The sequence below is a fragment of the Oncorhynchus nerka genome, linkage group LG4 (genome assembly GCF_034236695.1).
Source record: "Oncorhynchus nerka isolate Pitt River linkage group LG4, Oner_Uvic_2.0, whole genome shotgun sequence".
Taxonomy (NCBI): domain Eukaryota; kingdom Metazoa; phylum Chordata; class Actinopteri; order Salmoniformes; family Salmonidae; genus Oncorhynchus; species Oncorhynchus nerka.
In genome coordinates, this window is record NC_088399.1 from 51,286,525 (window position 1) to 51,311,957 (window position 25,433).

Sequence of the window (25,433 nt, forward strand, 5' to 3'; positions counted from 1 at the left end):
AAACAGACCTAAAGCTAATCATAACATCAGCAGCATTTGTCCTGCTACTTATCATACAGCACCCCCAGGTACTGTACCAGCTTTAGTACACTGAGTATGGAGCAGTGAAAAACAAGGCGACTCGTATGGATGAATAAAGTAGTTATTTTTCTATCCCATATCGGTTATCTCTCCCGCCATTCAACTATTCCAACACTCTCAGCGACACAGCTACTGCACCAGCTCCTCTACCCTCGGTGTGGATTGAGGACAATAGTTTAGCATCGCTATATGGGGCCACTCAAGGCATTACACAGGTTAATTTCACTCATTCCTCTCTTCTCCTTCCCTCTCTCTCTCTCGCTCTCTCTCTCACATCATCTCTCCTCAGTCAGACCACCCGACTCAGCTACACAACGAGCTCTGGCTGAGGTTATGAATGGCTCTTTGATACTGACTTTCCCGTGCTCCAACCGACACTGACAAATACCGGTTTATCCAACAGGAAGCGCTGACAAATTCAAGGTTTGTTTTGCAGTATCTCATCTGGTTCAAAATAAATCACGACCCTCCTTCACATGAATGATTGATTATGATTTACATTACGGCACAATTGTGAAATCTATACATTGATCTGAACACAAAATAAGAGAGCAGTAGTATAATTTATAATTCCATTACGGGTCAGAAAGCGGTGTCAGAAAGAGCACTCATTGAAACTTGGAATGGATACATTCTGCACCGTAATAGGTTCCATAAGACGTTGCCTAATAGGATACATAAAGCATTGCCTATCGATCTTAAAGGAATATATACAGCCTCGGTATCTATTGAAATGGAGTGGCTCTCAGTGCGGCGTGCCATCCAGAGTGGGCAATATTCGACTTTTGAAATGGCCACGCTCTTTTAGCTGAGTACAGACACCACTGGGACTGATGGTGGGCTCGTACAAATGACCATCCAGGCAAGGCACAGCGGGCGATATCACACCCGTAGATATATGTCGAACGAAGGTCTGCTGAGACCAAAACACTTTGTTTAATCGCTAATTCGAATGGAGAGAGTGTCGTGCCTCATCTTGTAATGCAACGGTACTAGACTCTGGAGACGGCCTTGTTCTTTAAGCTATGTACTGTACAGACTGTGTACAGACACACTGTTTACAGACAGACACCTAGCCTGGGTTCATACCAATTGCTGTGATGAGTTCCTGTTGCCAGCGAGTTGTTGTGGGACACTGAGCCGTTCCTCACTGCGACAGGGCCCTTGACCCGCTCGTCTCTCGCCGGAAATACAACCGGTACGGGGGGGGGAATAGTTCCCCTTGATCTACAGCCGCCCCCCGTGTCATCTCTCATCTCTCACTCAGACCTTACTGTCGAGCAAGCTGGACCAGCACCACGATGGATGGGTGCGTTCCTGCCTCCGCTATTGATTTTGCCGGGGTCTAGATGTCTCCCTCTCCCTCCCTCTCTGTGTTCCAAACAGCACCCTATTCCCTATATAGTGCACTACTTTTGACCAGGGCCCATAGGGATTTGAGTGTGATTTGGGACGCAAACCCCTACCTCACGCCCATCTCCTCTTCCCAATTACACCAACACGCCACACTCCCCCCACCAGTAGGCTACCACCGACAGAGGAGGAGAGATAGGACAGGAACGGCTGCCATTTTATAACCCCTTTTGAGGGATGTTGTTTAGCAATGTTTCGGCTCTCACAACATCACTTTACAGTGAACAGTATCAAAGTGACAAACTACCCAGGTATGTGAAAGAGATGGAGAATGTGATGATGACAAAGAAAGGAATGTGGTGGCTGGGTGTCGATCAGATCCGTGTTATTTTCCCCGGCCTTTTCTGTATGGTTTCTTTGGTCTCACGCGAACCTCATCTTACTCAGTCAAGGGTTAGTGAGGACCCGGGGAGAGGGAGAAAATAGGCCGTTAAACAGACAGGGAGAGAAGATAGACAGAGGAAAGGGGTAGAAAGATAGACGGTGGTGTCTTATCTGCAGAGAGAACATGTGTATTCTAGGGTGGGGCTCTGACTCTGCCCTGTCCCGGCTCCCTGTTCCGGCCCCCCCAAAAATTGTCAAAGACTCCAGTCACCCAAGTCATGGACTGTTCTCTCTGCTACCGCATGGGCAAGTGGTACCGGAGCGCCACGTCTAGGACCAAAAGGCTTTTTAACAGTGTCTACCCCCAAGCCATAAGACTGCTGAACAATTAATCAAATGGCCACCTGGACTATCTACATAGCCCACCCCTTTGTTTTTACACTGCTGCTACTTGCTGTTCATCATCCATGCATAGTCACTTTACAAATTACCTCAACTATCCTGTACCCCCGCACATTGACTCATTACCGGTACACCCTGTATATCGCCTCGTTATTCTTATGTACATTTATTGTGTTACTTTTTGATTGATAAAATTGTGTAAACTTTAGTTTATTTAGTAAATATTTTATCAACTCCATTTCTTGACCTGCATTGTTGGTTAAGGGCTTGTAAAGTAAGCATTTCACGGTGTTGTATTTGGCGCATGTGACAAATCAAATTTGATTCAATGTTCCTTCTCCCAGCCCTGTTGACCATGATACATGCTACAGGTATGCTGAGGCAGCATAGTAGGGTGAAGAATCACTATGACCGCGACTATGTTTACACTTTTCTTCTGGCTTTTAGGAAAGATTTGAGACTAATATGGCCCAGACTGCTGGATAAATGACTTTATGTTACAGAGTGGTGGGCGTGTGTGCGTGCGTGTGTGCGGGCGCGTGTGTGTGTACAGTGACTTGCAAAATAATTCACACACCTTGGCATTTTTCCTATTTTGTAGCCTTTACAGCCTGGAATAAAAAAAGTATTTTTGGAAGGTTTGTATCGTTTGATTTGCACAACATGCCTACCACTTTCAAGATACAAAATAATTTTTATTGTGAAACAAAAATATATGAATGAGCGATGGCCGAACAGCATAGGCAAGATCTACTGCATCTTGCCTATGCCGTTCGGCCACCGCTCATTCATATATTTTTATGTACATATTCTTATTCATTCCTTTACACTTGTGTGTATAAGGTAGTTCTTGTGAAATTGTTAGATTACTTGTTAGATATTACTGAATGGTCGCAACTAGAAGCACAAGCATTTCGCTACACCCGCATTAACATTTGCTAACCATGTGTATGTGATTTGATAAGAAATAACAAACAAAAACATTTAAACTTGAGAGTGCATAACTATTCACCCCCCATAGTCAATACTTTGTAGAGCTACCTTTTGCAGAAATGACAGCTGCAAGTGTCTTGGGGTAGGTCTCTATAAGCTTGGCACATCTAGCCACTGGGATTGTTGCCCATTCTTCTAGGCAAAACTGCTACAGCTCCTTCAAGTTGGATGGGTTCCACTGGTGTACAGCAATCTTTAAGTCATACCACAGATTCTCAATTGGATTGAGGTCTGGGCTTTGACTCGGCCATTCCAAGACATTTAAATGTTTCCCCTTAAACCACTCATGTGTTGCTTTAGCAGTATGCGTAGGGTCATTGTCCTGCTGGAAGGTGAACCTCCTTCCCAGTCTCAAATCTCTGGAAGACTGAAACAGTTTCCCTCAAGAATTTCCTGTATTTAGCGCCATCCATCATTCCTTCAATTCTGACCAGTTTCCCAGTCCTTGCTGATGAAAAACATCCACACAGTATGATGCTGCCACCACCATGCTTCAATGTGGGGATGCTGTTCTCGGGGTGATGCGCCAGAGTGTTTTCCTTGATGGCCAAAAAGCTACATTTTAGTCTCATCTGACCAGAGTACCTTCTTCCATATGTTTGGGGAGTCTCCCACATACCTTTTGGCAAACACCAAACGTGTTTGCTTATTTTATTCTTTAAGCAATGGTTTTTTTCTGGCCACTCTTCCATAAAGCCCAGTTATGTGGAATGTACGGCTTAAAGTGGTCCTATAGACAGATACTGTGGACCTTTGCAGCTCCTTCAGAGTTATCTTTGGTCTCTTTGTTGCCTCTCTGATTAATGCCCTCCTTGCCTGGTCCGTGAGTTTTGGTGGACGGCCCTCTCTTGGCAGGTTTGCTGTGGTGCCATATTCTTTCAATTTTTTAATAATGGATTTAATGGAGCTCCATGGGATGTTCAAAGTGTTTGATATTTTTTTTATAACCCAACCCTGATCTGTACTTCTCCACAACTTTGTCCCTGACCTGTTTGGAGAGCTCCTTGGTCTTCATGGTGCCACTTGCTTGGTGATGCCCCTTGCTTAGTAGCATTGCAGACGCTGGGGCCTTTCGGAAACAGGTGTATATATGCTGAGATCATGTGACACTTAGATCGCACACAGGTGGACTTTATTTAACTAATTATGTGACTTCTGAAGGTAATTGGTTGCACCAGATCTTATTTAGGGGGTGAATACATGTGCATGCACCACTTTTCCATTTATCATTTCACTTCACCAATTTGGTCTATTTTCTGCATGTCCACTACATGAAATACAAATAAAAATGTATTTAAATTACAGGTTGTAATGCAACAAAATAGGAAAAACACCAAGCGGGATGAATACTTTTGCAAGGCACTATACGTGCACACCATGCGCAAGTTTGATGAAGAGTTAGTGTCGAGGGAATATGGCATCTTGTCTTATCCATGTATTGTCTCCCCAAGGCAGGAGGATTGGAATACAGGCGTAGCTTTTGGAGAGGGCCATGGATATATTTTCAAAGCTTACTGTGTCCCAGTGGAGTCCTGCTAACAACACTAGTGCTGCTGCTCTCTGCAGTAGCATAAATCATACACACAGATGTGCGCACAAACATGCGTATGCAAACCTACACACCTCAATACCTCCCCCCTCTATGTCCATGTAAAGACCAACTCATTTTATTTCCCCCTTAAACCCATTTCACTACCTCCGTTGGAAGAGAAAAAGACACACATAACCAACAGCGAAACAGAGTGATTGTGGTACCTTGTTCGTCCGTGTCGCTGTCCTCTCTCATCTGCGGGGAGGTGAGGGTGACCTTCAGGGTGAGTTTTGGCTCTGTCGTACTACACACCAAGATGGCTGCCTCTGGCACACAGCGCTGCACCTCATACTTGTCTTCGGTTAACTTCTGTTAGGGGTCAGAGGTCAATAACAGCAGGCGTTAGAGGTCAAGGGTTAAAGGTCACAGCCAGGACAAACTGCACTTGACCCTTGGCTTGGGTCATGACAATCTCAGCTGGTCTCAGTCCAGGCTGTGCAAGCCGTTAAGAGCAAGCCAAATCACCAACAGTGCATTACACACACACACACACACACACACACACACACACACACACACACACACACACACACACAATGCATTTACAAAGCAGATTATGAGAAGAGAAAGCGAGGGGGAGAATAAAAAGAAAGAAAGAAAAAAGGGCCCTGATTGAAAACAACATTGTTTGATGTGGAGGCTGAAAGCTAGTTCTGTCGCTATAATCCCTTGTATTAATGCCAGCCACACAATTACAATGTGCATGTCCTTTTTATGCATTCTTCCCACACACACACACACAATTACTGTGTGTGTGTGTGTGTGTGTGTCAGTCCTTTTTATTAATTCTCCTCTCATACAAGGGAAATCAATTACCTCTGGCCCCAGTGATCCGGCTTAAGATCAGATGATGAATTTTAGAGTGTCAGCAGCACTCAGACAGGCATACACACACACACACACACACACAAAGAGACATAAACCCGCGACATAAAGACACACACAAATCACTACCAAAGATACATAAAAAAAACACACACACAACCTCAAGGATACATAGCTAGTGTGTTGGCTGTTTAACTGTGCAGCGAGCCACACAGGACCAATCTGCAATCCATTACAATGTGATCTAAAGCACTGGGATGCTGACTCCTACTCATGACACTGGATGCCTCTCTGACTGGCTATTTAACATGGAGGGGGCCGGCAAGAGAAGAGAGGGAGGGAGAGGGAGAGGGGGAGAGAGGAGATGGGAAGGGCTTGGGGTAATAAGACAGAACCATAAATGTCCCACAAGTTTCACACAACATTCCACTGACATATGGGAAAACAAGCCAAAATGTAGCTCTGATATGGCTATGAGCTAACATGGAAATGTAGGCCTCAATTTAAACCAAGGCCAAGAAAATGCTGCTATGGGTGTACTGTGAACTCTACACCAAGCTATATGAGGCCATATATACACAGGCAGTCAGGAAAGCAAAGGCTAGCTATTTCTCCTTCACCCAAATCCAGATTGCTGATGTTCTGAAAGAGCTGCAGAACCTGGACCCGTACAAATCAGCTGGGCTAGACAATTTTATTATACCTTTATTTAACTAGGCAAGTCAGTGGGTTAACTGCCTGTTCAGGGGAAGAACGACAGATTTGTACCTTGTCAGCTCTGTGATTTGAACTTGCAACCTTCCGGTTACTAGTCCAACGCTCTAACCACTAGGCTACCCTGCCGCCCAAAATCTGGACCCTCTCTTTCTAAAATTATTATTGCAACCCCTATATTACTAGCCTGTTCCAACTTCTCTTTAGTATCGTCTGAGATCCCTAAAGATTGGAAAGCTGCCGCGGTCATCCCCCTCTTCAAAGGGGGAGACACTCTTGACCCAAACTGTTACAGACCTATATCTATCCTTCCCTGCCTTTCTAAGGTCTTCGATGTGATGGGCTATTAACAAGTGCAGGGACTGAGGAACGTTGACAGGAGGCCTGCTCAATCAAAAGCCATGCAGGCATATCCTTCTGTCTCATCGCAGGTAAGCTTTCCCTCCAGAAAGACACAATGTTCAGATTAGCAGCCCAATAATACAGTTTAAAGTGAGGAAGGCCAAAGCCCCCCTCTATTTTGTACTTGCATAAATGCTTCTTTGAAATTCTGGCTGCCTTGTTATCCCATAAAAATCGAGTTACTATTAAATCCAGTTTCTTAAAATAGCTTTGTGGTATGAAATTGGGTAGACATTGGAAGAGGTAAAGAAACCTGGGTAGGACAACCATTTTAATAGCGTTTATACGACCAACCAAGGAGATAGGCAGAGTTTTCCAAAAATCTATATTTTGTTTAAGCTGATATATTTGCATGTCCCAATTCACTTTCAATAGCTGATCAAGGTCTCTTGTCACTACAATGCCGAGGCTTGTGAACTTGTCCATCACTGTTCTAAACGGGGTAGATTGCAGAAATTGCATATCCACAGGCCGTGATATTGGCATCAACTCACTTTTTTACCAGTTTATCTTGTAGCCAGAGAAGGAGCCAAATGTGTTTATCAAGTTAAGTAAGGGTGGAGTAGAAGTTTTAGGTTTGGACAAAAACAAAAGAACATCGTCTGCATATAGGGAAATGTTGTGCTGTGTGTCCTTTATTTGAACAGAAGCTATATCGGCACATGCCCGAATGCGAGTAGCAAGGGGTTCCATGGCTATAGCGAAGAGAGCAGGCGAAATAGGGCACCCCTGTCGGCACCCCTTGAACAAGCGGAATGACTGCGACATTTCTTGATTGGTTACCACGGACGCCATTGGGTGTGCATAAATAATTCTTATCCAATTAATAAATTCCTTACCGAACCCGAAGTGCTCTAGAACCAACATCATATATTTCCACTCAATCCGGTCAAACGCCTTCTCTGCATCAAGAGCTATTACCACTGCCTCAACCTTATGATCGTGATACATTACATTGAAAAGACGTCTCAAATTGTAGTGTATATGTCGGCCCGGGATAAAACCTGTCTGGTCAGGGAATCACCGCATTCTTATCGGAAGACTCAACAGCTTTGGTTTCTCAAATGACTGCCTCGCCTTGTTCACCAACTACTTCTCAGATAGAGTTCAGTGTGTCAAATCGAAATGTTGTCCGGACCGCTGGCAGTCTCGAAGGGGGTGCCAGAGGGTTCAATTCTCGGGCCGACTCTTTTCTCTTTATACATCAATGATGTTGCTCTTGCTGCTGGTGATTCTCTGATCCACCTCTATGCAGACAACACCCTTCTGTATACTTCTGGCCCTTCTTTGGGCGCTGTGTTAACAAACCTCCAGATGAGCTTCAATGCCATACAGCACTCCTTCAGTGGCCTCCAACTGCTCTTAAATGCAAGTAAAACTAAATGCATGCTCTTCAACCGATCGCTGCCCACACCTGCCCGCCAGTCTAGCATCACTACTCTGAACGGTTCTGACTTAGAATACGTGGACAACTACAAATACCTAGGTGTCTGGTTAGACTGTAAACTCTCCTTCCAGACGTACATTAAGTATGTCCAATCCAAAATTAAATCCAGAATAAGCTTCCTATTTCACAACAAAGCATCCTTCACTCATGCTGCCAAATATACCCTTGTAAAACTGACTATCCTACCGATCCTTGACTTCGGCGATGTCATTTACAAAATAGCCTCCAACACTCTACTCAGCAAATTGGATGTAGTCTATCACAGTGCCATCCGTTTTGTCACCAAAGCCCCATATACTACCCACCACTGTGCCCTGTATGCTCTCATTGGCTGGCCCTCACTACATATTCGGCACCAAACCCACTGGCTCCAGATCATCTATAAAAGTCTTTGCTAGGTAAAGCCCCGCCTTATCACAGCTCACTGGTCACCATAGCAGCACCCACTCGTAGCACGTGCTCCAGCAGGTATATTTCACTGGTCATCCCCAAAGCCAACTCCTCCTTTGGCCGCCTTTCCTTCCAGTTCACTGCTGCCAATGACTGGAACAAATTGCAAAAATCACTGAAGCTGGAGTCTTATATCTCCCTCACTAACTTTAAACATAAAGCTGCCGGAGCAGCTTACCGATCACTGTACCTGTACACAGCCAATCTGTAAATAGCCCTCCCAACTACCTCATCCCCATATTGTTTTTTTGCTCCTTTGCACGCCAGTATCTATACTTGCACATTCATCTTCTGCACAATCTATCACTCCAGTGTTTAATTGCTAAATTCAAATTATTTTGCCACTATGGCCTATTTATTGCCTTTACCTCCCTAATCTTACTACATTTGCACACACTGTACACCGATTGTTCTACTGTGTTATTGACTGTACATTTGTTTATCCCATGTGTAAGTCTGTGTTGTTTGTGTCACACTGCTTTTCTTTATCTTGGCCAGGGCGCATCTTGCTTTATCTTGGCCAGTTGTAAATGAGAACTTGTTCTCAAATGGCTTACCTGGTTAAATAACGTGAAATAAATCAATAAAAATAATATTGTGTTGAGGATTAGGAAGTATACCGTGGCAGTTCCTATGAGTATACCAGTTCATGTAGCTAAGGTTAACCATTGAACTAGATGTATGCTCACGCAAGCATGTGTTTGTGTTTTCCGTTGCTACCGCGCACGCGCGTGTTTGTGCTCGTGCCGTGACCACGCGCGTGTGTGTACCTCTGTTACCTCTGCTGCCATATGTGTGTTTGACTAATTAGGAAACCTCCTGGCTGACAGTCCTATATTAATTACACATGGTAGCAGCTTATATATAGAACCGTAGCCTCTCGTCTCCTGGCTTCTGTTGCTGCCATCTCCGCGACGACTGCACTATGAGGAGAGGTTGGCGGGGGGTGTAAGAAGGACTGACTTTGGTCCAGCGTTACAAAACCCGATCTAGCCAGACCTTCTGCGCACAGGCACCGAGTGTCTCCTATCTACAGGTGGAGAATACACGAGTCCAATATAGTACAGACTGCTGAATGAATGGGTTCCATAGCACAGAGCAGTGTGTGTGTCAGGGTTTCCGTGGCGCCGGACAACGTGACCGGGAAGATTTTAATTTACAGGCCATTTGACAAATTTACCGGACTCATTTGCATATAACCCATTAGGGCATCCACCCGCTGTGCTTAGAATGAGAGAAATCACATTTAAATTATGGTAATTCATCTTAACAGAACATGCAACTCCTGTAATAAAACATCATTTTCAAAACATTTGCCAAATTGCAATTCACAGAAGAACACCATTCTAAACAGCACACCTGATGCCAGCAGTTAAATACAGTTAGAAACGTAAAAAGTGGGAGCATCTAAAGATGTAGCTAATATAACTAGGATTGTGCCTTCGGCTTCTGGACAACGAAAGAAAGTTGATTTGAAAACCAATAGAACAGGAGAGAAATCCTGTTTTCAATGGCATACGAGGAAGTCTTTACAAAATAATTGCCTGCACATTTCAATGGTAGGATTTTTAATAGGCTACTTTGAAACAAGGTAAGAAAGACGCACCTCACAATATGAAGTAAAAAGTTCAGGATGCAAATCACTTAAGTAGATGCGTACTGCTTCCAGCTCACATTGCAAAATGATGGGTGACGCACTGATGTAGCCTGCCTACCGTTGCCTATGCACCTGAATGGCGAATGGGAGAGGCGCTTCAATTACCAGCTGAGAAACAAAAAGAGTAGCTCTTAATCGCGGTCACAACATTTTTTTTTTTTTAACACGCGATTGCATTTAGAATTGTTGCGCAATGACGGAGCTTTATTAAAGCCCACGTTTCACTCCGGAAGCAACGAGCTGATTGAGGAGCTGCAGTAGCAGCTCGTGTGCCGTCTGACAAGTGATATTCCCCTCAAAATAGGTACGCTGTGAGCAAGTGATACATAAGATGCATGACGACTAACGAAAATACACACAATTAAATTCCACTACATTTAGCAAATGAATCCATAGACTGATAAGCACGAGGGCCAAATGTATTACATCGAGTGATATTTCCATTAACGATCAGTAAACAATTTCAGGTTTACTTAGAAGCAATGCAAATATCAAGGTACTATCAATATCAACATCAAGCTATATGGACACTCAATCATACTTTTGAATGGTAAGTTTACAAACATATGTTATAATTAATAGAATTGAAACTTGTATCTCATTATGGTGAAACAGATTTGGCTCATTAATCTATATGGTCCAAATAATGGTGATCCACACTTCTTTGAAAATATACATTGTAGAATAATAGCCAAGACATCAAATATTATGAAATAACAAATATGGAATCATGTAGTAACCAAAAGGGGATAGTTTTTTCCTGCCGGAAGCAATTGTATCTATTAAAGTTTTTGCTTTTCATTTTATTTTTTGGGAGGGGGGGGGGGCAAAAGCCGTCAATTACCTGCTAACAGAAACCCTGGTGTTTGTGTGTTTGTGTGCATCCGTCTCTCTCATATCTCTTACTTGTATCTGCAGGGGCAGGTTGTCACAGACAGTGCACAGCAGTGCATCAGTGGGTTTCTCTCTACACATCAGCACCAGCTCCAGATCCATGTCCTGTTTGATGAGCAGCCCTTTAGCCACCAGGCCGATCCTCATCACCCCACACAGAACACCTCCACCGGGCTCCCTGAGGACAACAGGCAGCTGGGTTACACTTAAAACATGGGATAGGTTAACTAACTACCTAAACTACATAAACTGTACTACTACATGAGTTATTAGAGAAAACAGATAAATGTCAAGTCGTAAATAGAATTCCATAACATCAAGGCTCAACATTTCCCAATATCTGGAAATAGAAAATAGCCAATACAAAATGACTGTCGACCTGGCAGACACGCAACAGAACACCAGAGGCCTATATCGCAGCGTGCATCAGTCGGGAACCCCACCTGCAGCTGCTGTCTGTACAGTCATCTGGGCTGGCGCTGGGACTAACGTCGGGGTCGTCGTTAAGGTCGTCGTCATGGTCAGCACTACCGTCCTCTGTCATTGTGCTGTCTGTGGGGTTCGGCTGGCCGTCTGTCTGGCCGGCTGCTGCGTCTGCCTGGCTGTTACTCTGCACCGATTGGACATTGCTCTGGTCTATCCAATCAGAGACGTGTTTGAGGGCACCCTCCACGGTGGACACCAGGGTCTGGACCGCCTCCAGTTCAGACGACGATGGGTAGATGGTGGAGTGTTTGGCCATGACGTGACGGTCATCATTACCGAACGAACGGAAGGACCTCTTTAGGGGGGGAGAGAAGAGGTACATAAAAAGAGAGAAAGATAGATAAGAGGGAGAGAGAGAGGAGGATGGAAGGAGAGTCAGTTAGAAACACAATGAACAGTACAAACACACCCCTCTGTTTCCAAACTATTTCTCTATTTTCTATTTCTTGCAAACACAGCCAGTCTTGTTAGTAGTTCCAAGGGCACCTCTGGAGAAAAGCATTCAGCAGCAGATTAAACTTTAATCAATCAAACTCACCTCAGCTTCAACGGATGGCCAAACAAATGTCTGCCCAGGTAACATATCCTCTAACAGCCCTGTCTGCTCTGCTCTGTTCACACCCTGTCCTGTGCTGCTGCTCCCTGCAACCGGCCGTATTGTAGTTCACTATGGAGAGGCCACTACTGGCAACTTGAATTCCATTTGCACGCTCACACACACCTCTCACCACACCCCTGTCAAACTGAACTATCTCCTGGAGCAGAGCCGGGGAGACGCAGCCAGCATTAAAACGTCTGTCAACACTTTGATCTCTGTGTGTGTGTGTGTGTGTGTGTGTGTGTGTGTGTGTGTGTGTGTGTGTGTGTGTGTGTGTGTGTGTGTGTGTGTGTGTGGTTAATTACTTGACATCCCTTGACTTTTTTCCACAATTTTTTTCGTGTTAAACCTAGAATTTAGAATGAATTAAATTGAGATTTTGCATCACTGGCCCACTCACAGTAACACAATATGAATACTGGTACTCAGTGATGTGTTGGATTTGCCCCAAACATACCGCTTTGTATTCAGGACATAAAGTTAATTTCTTTGTAATATGTTTTGCAGTTTTACTTTACTATCTTATCGCAAACATGATTGCCTTCATTTGTTTGGACCCCAGGAAGAGTAGTTGCTGCTTTGGCCCTAGGCACCTCCCTCTGCAACTGGATCCTGGACTACCCCAGGTGGTAAGGGTAGGCAACAACACATCTGCCACGCTGATCCTCACCACGGGGGCCCCTCAGGGGTACGTGCTTAGTCCCCTCCTGTACTCCCTGTTCACCCCCGACTGCGTGTCCAGGCACGACTCCAACACCATCATTATGTTTTTGAAAAGTATAATGGTCAAATCTTGCACAATCCAGGTGTGGAATGTGCTTAGAGAATTACCCAGAAAGACAGCTGTAATCACTGCCAAATGTGCTTCTACAAAGTATTGACTCAGGGTTGTGAATACTTACGTAAATGAGATATTCCTTTTTATTTTTTAAACTCTGTCTAAAAACATTAGTGTGTGTGTAGATGGGTGAGAAAAACAACAACAATTGAATCCATTTTGAATTCAAGATGTAACTCAACAAAATGTGGAATAAGTCGAGGGATATGAATACTTTCTGAAGGCACTGCCAGCACATGTATCATCCTTATGGGTGGGAAATCAATTTAAAGCCAATGACAGCCTCCATCTGATGGCAGCGACCCCAGCACCTCACACCGTCTGCCACCTCTCCTAACCATCCTCAATCAAGTCGAATTCAATTCCATCCTAACCTCCCTGACTCCCCCACCTCATCTAATTCAATCAAGCAACCAGCTCTCAGCCTCCCCCTGACTCACCCGCACTGCTAAGGGGGAGGAGGGAACAGCAGTGCTGGGGGAACTGGCCCCATTCTCTTATCTATTTCAAATTCATATCTCTACATTTTACATTTTATTATTATTATCATATATTCCCCGTTTTCTCCCCAATTTCTCCCCAATTTCGTGGTATCCAATTGGTACAGTCTTGTCTCACCACTGAAACTCCCGTATGGACTCAGGAGAGGCGAAGGTCGAGAGCCGTGCCTCCTCCAAAACACAACCCAACCAAGCCGCACTGCTCCTTGACACAATGCCCACTTAACCCGGAAGCCAGCTGCACCAATGTGTCGGAGGAAACACCGTACACCTGGCAACCGTGTCAGTGTGCACCGCACCCGGCCAGCCACAAGAGTCGCTAGTGCGCGATGGGACAAGGACATCCTGCCGGCCAAACCCTCCCCTAACCCGGACGACGCTGGGCCAATTATGCGCCACCCCATGGGTCTCCCGGTCGCGGCCGGCTGCGACATATCCTGGACTCGAACCCAGAATCTCTAGTGGCACAGGTAGCACCACGATGCAGTGCCTTAGACCACTGCTCCACTCACCCCAAATCAAATCAAAGTTTATTTGTCACGTGCGCGCCGCATACAACAGACCTTACAGTGAAATGCTTACTTACAGTCTCTAACCAACAGTGCAAAAAAGTATAGATGAACAATAGGTAGGTAAAAAAATAAAAACAACAGTAAAAATATATATACGTCTACACTTTAGTCATTTAGCAGACGCTCTTATCTAGAGCGACTTACAATTAGTGCATTCATCTTAAGATAGCTGGGTGAGACAACCACAGATCACAATCGCCATCCGTACGTACTTACATTTTCCCTAAATGAAGTAGCAAAGGCAGTGCTCGTAGGAAAATACATTTCTTTGAAATAAAAACATGGCTCCTCTGCTCCACATCCCTTTGTATATCAAAATCCACTCCGTTCGTGCCATTTGGTGTAGCCTAACAAGTCTGACAAGTTTAGCAAGACATGTTTGACATCTTATCTGCTCCATAACATTATCAACCTATTTAGATTCAGTATTAATCGACGACTTTACGTGATTTTATTTTATCACCATCAAGTACACATGTTTTACTCAATCCTCCTCACCCAAACACTGCTTGTGTCCTGACCTTTAGAGTAGCAGAGAGGATGACATCTCGCCTCCTATCAATCCTCTAGAAATCGCTGCCACAGCAGAACAGAAGTAGCAAACTCCATCCTAATTACACGGTGACATTTTCCAGACGACGAAGGCAGGACAGAAACGGGACTGCTTCCACAAAGGTCAATGGAATTTTTGTTCTAATCAGGAGTAACACTGCAACCTTTTCATTCCATCCCTATTTGGGTGCACATGCTGTGTTAGTGTTTTTCCTTTTATAAATGAAGAGGAGAGACTGTGTGTGTGTGTGTGTGTGTGTGTGTGTGTGTGTGTGTGTGTGTGTGTGTGTGTGTGTGTGTGTGTGTGTGTGATACAGCATGCATAGCGGAGGTCAATTATCCTGCTCTACCATTAGTCTCCACTCATACATTCTAATATTATATCACAGTGTTTGTGTGTGTGTGTGTGTCTTCCTGCTCTGTGCAGTGCTGTGTTTAACAGGCTCCCAGTAGTAGAGTTTATGAGGCGTTTCTAATGTGAGCCATAACAGTTATAAAACACTATAAAACACCAATAAAAGCTGCAGGAACCCGGGTTTAAGGGCCACAAAGGTGTACTGTAGGTGTTGCTCCTCCCCACACTGCAGGTGAATCTGTTGCCTTTATAATCTGATACAACCTTTACAAGCTAGCTAGGCTAGCCTCATGATGAGCTTGTGGGCTTTTATATTAGACCCAGGCATGGGGACCAAGCTGATAATTCTACTTACACACAAATACACACACACACACACACACACACACACTGATTACTTGGTGAATGAGACGTCGCTGCAGCACAATGGCCCTGCATGAGACTAATGAGTTTCAGCTACCTCACTGTGACACACACACACCGTCTCGTAGCACATGCTCGGTTTATCCCACCTCGTTGTCACACACACACTCCGTCTCGCACACACTCCGTCTCGAAGACAGCTGTCGTCGTCAAGGGCCCCGCCCTCCAGCCCGCCATGAGTCCCAGAGGTCCCTCATGCAATATGTTAGTGAGACGTCTATCCAATCAAAAGCAGGATGGGGAGTAAATGAATTAGAAATTAGTTTACTATCACCGAGGATTGAAGAGCACAACTCCCGAGACTGGAGAATTAGCTGAAATACAGGAATTCTGCTCAATTTGAACACACTAAAACTTCCAAATGAATTTAAAAAGTACAATTTAAACTGAAATAGGCTGTATTCTTGCACTTCATAGGTGTGGTATAAATAATGTATAAGGAGGAGCTACTAAGCTAGAAGAGCCTGGAAGGGCCTTAAACGTTTCCCACCACAGCACATATAGTATTAGTAATATTGTCCACAGATCCTCTACATTAGAAATGTTTAATGCCTTTTTGAACAGAGTTGAAATAGTAGTCCACTGGGAGTCGTCATCACTTGGCCACACACAATGCGGTTTGGCTACACTATATATATATATATATATATACACACACACACACACACCTACACAATGTGGTTTGGCTACACTATCTATATATAAATATATATATACATACACACACCTACACACACACACACCCAGACCTGTCAGCTAGTCTGGTATCAATGCCACACAGGAGACTACTGTCAACAATCTGCTACACAAAGGGGAGGGGACTGGCCTCAGTCTGACTAACTATCCCACAAATATCAATAACGTATAGCCTACTACTACTTTCACAGCCACAGGTGTGAGTGGAGGGGAAGAGACAGGCACGAGCTTAAGGTAAAACAGGGAACTGTCCCTCACTTGCCTACTGTGTTAAAGCAGTCTCATCAACAGTCCAAAGACACTCATTCAACTATATCTACAGGCAAACCTGCTCCAGAGTGCTCAGGACCACAGACTGGGGCGAAGGTTCACCTTCCAACAGGACAACGACTATAAGCACACAGCCAAGACAACGCAGGAGTGGCTTCGGGACAAGTCTCTGAATGTCCTTGAGTGGCCCAGCCAGAGCTCGGACTTGAAACCAATCTAACATCTCTGGAGAGACCTGAAAATAGCTGTGCAGCGACGTTCCCCATCCAGCCTGACAGAGCTTGAGAGGATCTGCAGAGAAGATTGGGAGAAACTCCCCAAATACAGGTTTGCCAAGCTTGTAGCGTCATACCCCAGAAGACTCGAGGCTGTAATCGCTGCCAAAGGTGCTTCAACAAAGTACTGAGTAAAGGGTCTGAATACTTATGTAAATGTGATATTTCAGCATTTAATTTGTTATACATTTCTGAAAACCTGTTTTTGCTTTTGTCATTATGGGGTATTGCATGTAGATTGATAGGGGGGGGGAGTATTTTTATCAATTTCAGAATAAGGCTGTAACGTAACAAAATATATCTGTGAGAGATGACAGTGTGTACACGAGGGGTCGACATTCACGGCTGCCCGCTGGCCCGGGGAGGTTGTGGAATCCCTCTGGGCCAGTCGATCATCCCGTCAATGGCCCGCTTGGGCCAGTGAACAAAATATTGTAATAATGTGAGATTTTATCTAGGCTATATAATTGATTTTTTATTTTATTGAAAAGGGATGAATTCCAGAAGCTGTTAATTCATTATGTCCATTACTTACCACACACAACGCAAGCCGCACACATATAGTCTAGTTTGAGATAATCTGTCGGGCAGAGAGATTGCGCAGCTCTCCATCAGTTGGTTGTTGAAGATCGACAGCGGTAGGGGTAAGAAAGCCGTAGGAAAGATGTTCCAAGTTATGATATCCACAGGTAAATGCCAAGGAATGAATGGGTATGCAAACCAGGTATTTCAAAAGTTAAATGTCTCGGTGGAAGATTTGCGATGCGAAATTCAGTCGCCATGCCACGGAATAGCCTACCTGAAAAATCAAACAAGCGTTCCATAACAAAGGGAAACCTGTTTCCTTCTTGCTTTTTCATCACACGTGATACCCCTAAATAACTCTACCAACATCTCAAATGGCAAGACTGACTAGTTACCACATGGACAGACTTCATTCGTGTGTTTGTTGTCGGGAGCATCTGCCGGTGGATGCAGTCTATTTAGCCAGGCAACGGCCACCTTATTCTGACATATATTAGACTGTCAAAATAAGGTACATGTCAATAAGGTACAGGCCTATAAATAAGGTACAGGCCTATAAATAAGGTACATGTCAATAAGGTACAGGCCTATAAATAAGGTACAGGCATATAAATAAGGTACAGGCCTATAAATAAGGTACAGGCCAATAAGGTACAGGCCTATAAATAAGGTACAGGCCTATAAATAAGGTACAGGCCTATAAATAAGGTACATGTCAATAAGGTACAGGCCTATAAATAAGGTACAGGCCTATAAATAAGGTACAGGCCTATAAATAAGGTACATGTCAATAAGGTACAGGCCTATAAATAAGGTACAGGCCTATAAATAAGGTACAGGCCTATAAATAAGGTACAGGCCTATAAATACGGTACAGGCCTATAAATAAGGTATAGGCCTATAAATAAGGTACAGGCCTATAAATAAGGTACATGTCAATAAGGTACAGGCCTATAAGGTACAGGCCTATAAATAAGGTACAGGCCTATAAATAAGGTACAGGCCTATAAATAAGGTACATGTCAATAAATAAGGTATAGGCCTATAAATAAGGTACAGGCCTATAAATAAGGTACATGTCAATAAGGTACAGGCCTATAAATAAGGTACAGGCCTATAAATAAGGTACAGGCCTATAAATACGGTACAGGCCTATAAATAAGGTATAGGCCTATAAATAAGGTACAGGCCTATAAATAAGGTACATGTCAATAAGGTACAGGCCTATAAATAAGGTACAGGCCTATAAATAAGGTACAGGCCTATAAATAAGGTACAGGCCTATAAATAAATAAAAAGCATTATTGTTAAAGTGGTAATGCATACTTTTGTAGCTTACATTTTGTGGGGAGTTTTATTCTATTACAACAAGTATAAAACGTAGATCCTTGACAATTACAATTAAACGATTGACAAAGTCCTTGCAAGTCCTTGAATTGGACTTGCCAATGTCTGCATGAACCCGGAGTAGGCTACTTGCTCAGCCCAAATGAAAATATAATCACCTGCTGTTGAAATGCGCGCATCATTCGCTTTCCAGCCAGATCTTAACCCAGGCCAGAATCTTTTTTTCCAGTAACTTTCACAGGCCTGGTGTCCCACTGGCAAACGCACCTGAATGTCGAGCCCTGTACATGTTTTTGTGTTCACACTGCGGACTCCGCGGAGGGAGTATGTTCCCGCTTGACACAGACGTCAATTCAAGTGTCAATTCAACGTCTAGTCCACGTTTCACTGAAATAAACGCGGAAGCAACGTTGATTCAACCAGTGTGTGCCCAGCGGGGTGTTGTTGCTGCCTGTGTGTGTGTGTGTGTGTGTGTGTGTGTGTGTGTGTGTGTGTGTGTGTGTGTGTGTGTGTGTGTGTGTGTGTGTGTGTGTGTGTGTGTGTGAACGTGTGCCAACTATCCAGAGTGTTGACCTTTGCTCTCCCCTTGCTCCTGCAATTACACCACACCAATTACAACCAGTTAGCCCACGACACATAAACACAATGGACGGCTTACTACACGTGGTGCTCTGCTGTATAGTGAATGTGCTCTGCCCTCCAATGATAAACATCTTCAGTCCAACGTACAGTATGCAATGCACACTCCAAGTCGTTGCTATATACCCACTTACTGGTCTGGGAGCGCTGTTTCCCCTCGCTATTCCACCGTAAACTGGCGAAACAAGTGTGCAGACCAGGAGATTGTGTGTGCGTGTACGGTACACAACAACTAGTGTGTAGTGAGAGCAGTGCGAGAGAGTGTTGTTGGTCTGTTTGGAACAATATGCACACCACAGGAGGTTGGTGGCACCTTAATTGGGGAGGACGGGCTCGTGGCAATGGTTGGAGACGGAATCAGTGGAAGGGCATCAAACACGTGGTGTCCGTGTGTTCGATGATTCCATCCGCTCGGCGCCAGCCATTACTATGAGCCCGTCCTCCCCTTCGGGCAGCCTCCGCTGACAGACACGCTGTTCAGTGATGCGTGTAGCACCAGTGTAAAGCACAGAGGTGTGTAATCATGTCTGTATGCGCACACAATTTGTGTGAGCGTGCCACACATGTGGAGTGTGTGTCGCAACACTTGCGTGTGTCATGCCTGTGCAGAGTGTGTGTCGCGTGGCCTTAACGATTGCTGAGTGCACGGCGAGAGAGGCTGTGCGTGGTGAATGCATAGTTTGGGACAGAAGAGCGACAAGGCAGAGAGAGGAGAGGGGTACGATCAGCCCCAGGCAGATTGCATTAAAAATTCATCCTGTGATTTACCAGCACTGCGCTTGGCAGCTCTTGCACAAAAGATGGCCCTGTTTTATTGTGTTTTTTTTAACAGCCTTTCAAATTAACACACACACGTGCACAGGCGCAAACACATGCGCACACACAGACTTGCGCAGGGCAGGCACACGCACACCGCATCTTAAGAGTAGGAGTGCTGATCTCGGATCGGTTTGGCCTTTTAAATCATAAAGAATTGGGAGGCGGGACCTGATCCTTGATCAGCACTTTCAGACACTTCTGGAATACGGGCCCAGGTAGCCGAGCTAATGATATTCATTTCTGCTCTTTGCCTCTCGTAATGTGACCGTGTTCAGTATTAGTGTTTATGGGCTGCAGTAAAGGGTTATGGCTTCAGGGTGTGTTAGAGATCCGCTGACTTTGCCTTGTCTCCGAGTGCCATTTAACTGACTACCTGGGCAGAGCAAAGCTGACAAGGAACTGAGGATTAACAAGGTCGCCCCGCCGTCCCTGGAGATAGATAGAGATGGAGATCCTAGAGGGATTGTGTGTGTCTGTGTGTGCGTGTGTCTGTGCTTATATATATATATCTGGGTGTGTACACACGGAGGGAAAATCCAATGAAAAGACAATAAGGAAGCAGAGCACTGTGCTGTGGCTTTGCAGTGCAGAGTGTTTGAGCTCCAAGGTCATCCCCACTCTCCTTACCAGCCCAGCTAGCGTTAGCACAGCCCTCATCATCGAGGGTTATTTATGAACACCCTCCGCCTCCCCTCCCACCCCGTCCACCCCTCCAGTTTTTAATAATTCATGGTGCTGCCTGCACTCCCCTGAGGCTCAACTCCAGAGTCAGGGGTAGGGACCATTAATCAATCCCTGATCTCTCTCTTCTCTTCCTCCACCTCTCTCTGTCCCTTGTTCTCTTCCTCTCCTTTCTAATTCCCCCCTCTCTCTCCTCTCTCTGACTCCCTACCTTATCCTCTCTCTTTCTCCCTGTTCCTCTCCTCTCTCTCGTCTCGTCCCCCCCCTCTCTTTGCTGATGTTCAATAGTGCTACATCGTCAGGCAGACTTCTTCTCACAGACACACAGCAATCGGCACTGCAATGTTTCACGGTGGCACTACTCAGATCGACCTCTCTTGGCCCAACTGGTCCAACTGGTCCTTTACTGCTCAGAGTAATATTACACACCTCCCACCTTCCCCTTACCTGCAGCCAACCTCACTGTGTCTTCACTGTGACGTTACCACAATCAAATCCAATTGCATTTGTCACATGCGCCGAATACAACAGGTGTAGACATTACAGTGAAATGCTTACTTACAAGCCCCTAAACAACAATGTAGCTTAAATAAATAATTTTAAAAAAAAGACTTAACAAAAATGAAATAAATAACAATAAGAAATAAAAAAGTAACAAATAATTCATCTTAGTAAGCATCTATGGTGGCCTTTTGCCAGGCCGTCATTGTAAATAAGATTAATTGACCTGCCTGGTAAAATATGTTAAATAAATATAAAAAATATATGTTGAAGATATTCAACAGACTTCCTGGTTTGTGATCTACTGAGCAAGCACTGCATTGAGCTGTATGTACGTATGCCTACTGTAGAAAATAGCCCCAGCTTTCATAGTGTAACAAAAGAGATGAACGTGTGAAGAGTTTGATTCCAAAACACGATAAACGCCAATTTCTCACATTTGCATGTGATGAATTCTCATGGGTCCCTGTCTAAAATTAATGCTTGTGGGTCCCTGTCTAAAATTAATGCTCGTGGGTCACTGTCTGAAATGAATGCTCTTGGGTCCCTGTCTGAAATGAATGCTCTTGGGTCCCTGTCTGAAATGAATGTTCTTGGGTCCCTGTCTGAAATGAATGTTCTTGGGTCCCTGTCTGAAATGAATACTTGTGGGTCCCTGTCTGAAATGAATGCTCATGGGTCCCTGTCTGAAATGAATGTTCTTGGGTCCCTGTCTGAAATGAATGCTCGTGGGTCCCTGTCTGAAATGAATGCTCGTGGGTCCCTGTCTGAAATGAATGTTCATGGGTCCCTGTCTATATGTATGAATTATGGCTGCTCTCATATTTTTTCAACATCGTCTTAAAATGTGTTTTTTTTTGCTAAACGCAATATGTGCTTTATCCAAAGCCATCTGTTTAGAGAGTTGGGACATTTAGTTGAAACAAAGTGATTATTTGAAAATGTATTTATTTATTTATTTATTATGTATCGATACTTTATTGCATGTAACTGTTTAAAACCCAATCTGAATACTTTTTCTATAGTTCTGTAGGCTATATGGCTTTTTGCCACAAAACATTGATTATTTGTCTCTCTAAAATAATATTATCTTGCAAAATATATACAGTACCAGTCAAAAGTTTGGACACACCTACTCATTCTAGGGTTTTTCCTATTTTTTTAAATACTATTTTCTACATTGTAGAATAATAGTGAAGACATCAAAACTATGAAATAACACATGGAATCATATGACCCCTCCTGTCTCAGCCTCCAGCATTTATGCTGCAATAGTTTATGTGTCGGGGGGCTAGGGTCAGTCTGTTAAATCTGGAGTATTTCTCCTGTCTTATCCAGTGTCCTGTGGGAATTTAAGTATGCACTCTCTCTAATTCTCTCTCTATTTTTCTCTCTTTCTCTCTTTCTTTCGTTCTTTCTTTCTCCCTCTCTCTCTGAGGACCATGCTTCAGGGCTACCTGGCCTGATGACTCCTTGCTGTCCCCAGTCCACCTGGTATTGCTGCTGCTACAGTTTCAACTGTTCTGCCTGCGGCTATGGAACCCTGACCTGTTCACCGGACGTGCTACCTTTCCCTGACATGCTGTTTTCAACTCTTTAGAGACAGCAGGAGCGGTAGAGATACTCTCAATGATCGGCTATGAAAAGTTAACTGACATTTACTCCTGAGGTGCTGACCTGTTGCACCCTCTACAACCACTGTGATTATTATTATTTGATCCTGCTGGTCATCTATGAACGCTTGAACATCTTGGCCATGTTCTGTTATAATCTCCAACCGGCACAGCCAGAAGAGGACTGGCCACCCCTCATTCCTCTCTAGGTTATTTTTCTAGGGAGTTTTTCCTAGCCACCGTGCTTCTACACCTACATTGCTTGCTGTTGGGGTTTTAGGCTGGGTTTCTGTACAGCACTTTGTGACATCAGCTGATGTAAGAAGGGCTTTATAAATATATTTGATTGATATAGTAACCCAAAAAGTGTTAACTTCTCTAGGGTAGGGGCAAGCATTTGGAATTTTGGATGAAAAGCATGGCCAAATTAAACTGCCTTCTACTCAGGCCCAGAAGATAGGATATGCATACCATTAGTAGATCTTGATAGAAGACACTCTAAAGTTTCCAAAACTGTTGACATAATGTCTGTGAGAATAACAGAACTAATTTGGCAGGTGAAACCCTGAGAAAAATCCATTCAGGAAGTAGGATTCTTTTGTTGTTGTAGTTTTCTATTCAATGCCATTACAGTCTCCATTGACTTAGGACTCAAATTGCAATGCCTTCCACTAGATGTCAACAGTGTTTAGAAATAGTTTCAGGCTTGTATTCTGAAAAATGAGGGAGTAAAAGCAGACTGAATGAGTGGACCCTGCCGTGTCACAGAGCTTTTTCATGCGCGCGACCGAGAGAGTGCCTTTCTTGTTTACCTTTTATATTGACAACGTTATTGTCCGGTTGAAATATTATAGATTATTTAGGCTACAAACAACCTGAGGCTTGAATATAAACATCGTTTGACATATTTCTATGAACTTTACGGATACAATTTGGATTTTTTTGTCTGCCTGTTGTGACTACGTTTGAGCCTGTGGATTACTGAAGAAAATACGCAAACAAAACGGTTTTCGGATATAAAGAGAGAATTTATCGAACAAAAGGAACATTTATTGAATAAATGAATGTCTTCTGAGTGCAAACATATGAAGGTCATCAAAGGTAAGTGATTAATTTGATCTCTATTTCTGACTTGTGTAACTCTTCTCCTTGGCTGGTTACTGTTTGTAATGATTTGTCTGCTGGGCTATGTTCTCAAATAATTGTAAGGTATGCTTTCGCTGTAAAGCATTTTAAAAATCTGACACCGTGGTTGGATTCACAAGAAGTTAATCTTTAAACCTATGTAGAATAGTTGTATCTTTTCTGAATTTTTATAATGAGTATTTCTGTATTTGAATTTGGCGCTCTGCAATCTCACTGGATGTTGGCCAGGTGGGACGCTAGCATCCCACATACCCTAGAGAGGTTAAACAAATCAAAATTCTTCAAAGTAGCCTCTCTTTGCCTTGATGACAGCATTCTCTCAACCAGCTTCACCTGGAATGCTTTTCCAACCGTCTTGACGGAGTTCCCACATATGGTGAGCACTTGTTGGCTGCTTTTCCTTCGCTCTGCGGTCCAACTCATCCCAAACTATCTCAATTGGGTTAAGGTCGGGTGATTGTGGAGGCCAGGTCATCTGATGCAGCACTCCATCACTCTCCTTATTGGTCAAATAGCCCTTACACAGCCTGGAGGTGTGTTGGGTCATTGTCCTGTTGAAATACAAATGATAGTCCCACTAAGCGCAAACCAGATGGGATGGCGTGTCGCTGCGGTAGCCATACTGGGTAAGTGTGCCTTGAATTCTAAATAAATCACTGACCGTGTTACCAGCAAATCACCCTCACACCTCCTCCTCCATGTTTTACGGTGGGAACCATACATGCAGAGATCATCTGTTCACCTACTCTGCGTCTCACAAAGACATGGCAGTTGGAATCCAAAATCTCAAATTTGGACTCATTAGACCAAAGGACCGATTTCCACCGGTCTTATGTCCATTGATCGTGTTTCTTGGCCCAAGCAAGTCTCTTCTTATTATTGGTGTCCTTTAGTAGTGGTTTCTTTGCAGCAATTTGACCATGAAGGCCTGATTCACACAGTCTTCTCTGAACTGTTGATGTTGAGATGTGTTTGTTACTGGGGCTGATAACTGGGGCTGATAACTTTAATGAACTTATCCTCTGCAGCAGAGGTAACTCTGGGTCTTCCTTTCCTGCGGCGGTCCTCATGAGAGACAGTTTCATCATAGCGCTTGATGGTTTTTGCGACTGCACTTGAAGAAACTTTCAAAGTTCTTGAAATTTTCCAGATTGACTGACCTTCATGTCTTAATGTAATGATGGACTGTTGTTTCTCTTTGCTTATATGAGCTGTTCTTGCCATAATATGGGCTTGGTCTTTTACGAAATAGGGCTATCTTCTGTATACCACCCCACAACACAACTGATTGGCTCAAATGCATTAAGAAGGAAAGAAATTCAACAAATTAACAAGGCACACGTGTTAATTGAAATAAATTCCAGGTGACTACTTCATGAAGCTCGTTGAGAGAATGTGCAAAGC

At 44.0% G+C, this 25,433-nt stretch overlaps 1 protein-coding gene across 5 annotated transcripts in view; it reads right to left on the reverse strand.

Moving 5' to 3' along the window:
• strbp (spermatid perinuclear RNA binding protein) overlaps window positions 1-25,433 on the reverse strand; it is a 124,244-nt gene that overhangs the window by 34,365 nt on the left and 64,446 nt on the right. For 3 of the 5 annotated variants that reach the window (XM_029657075.2, XM_029657083.2, XM_029657090.2), the window contains 3 exons: window positions 11,637-11,974; window positions 11,206-11,371; window positions 4,969-5,113 (listed from right to left, as the gene is read on the reverse strand). In XM_029657075.2, coding sequence (XP_029512935.1) covers window positions 4,969-5,113; window positions 11,206-11,371; window positions 11,637-11,974 — 649 coding nt within the window. Of the gene's footprint in view, window positions 1-4,968; window positions 5,114-11,205; window positions 11,372-11,636; window positions 11,975-18,788; window positions 19,027-25,433 lie in introns of those variants that run through there. The other 2 variants (XM_029657062.2, XM_029657068.2) reach the window with 2 other exon arrangements.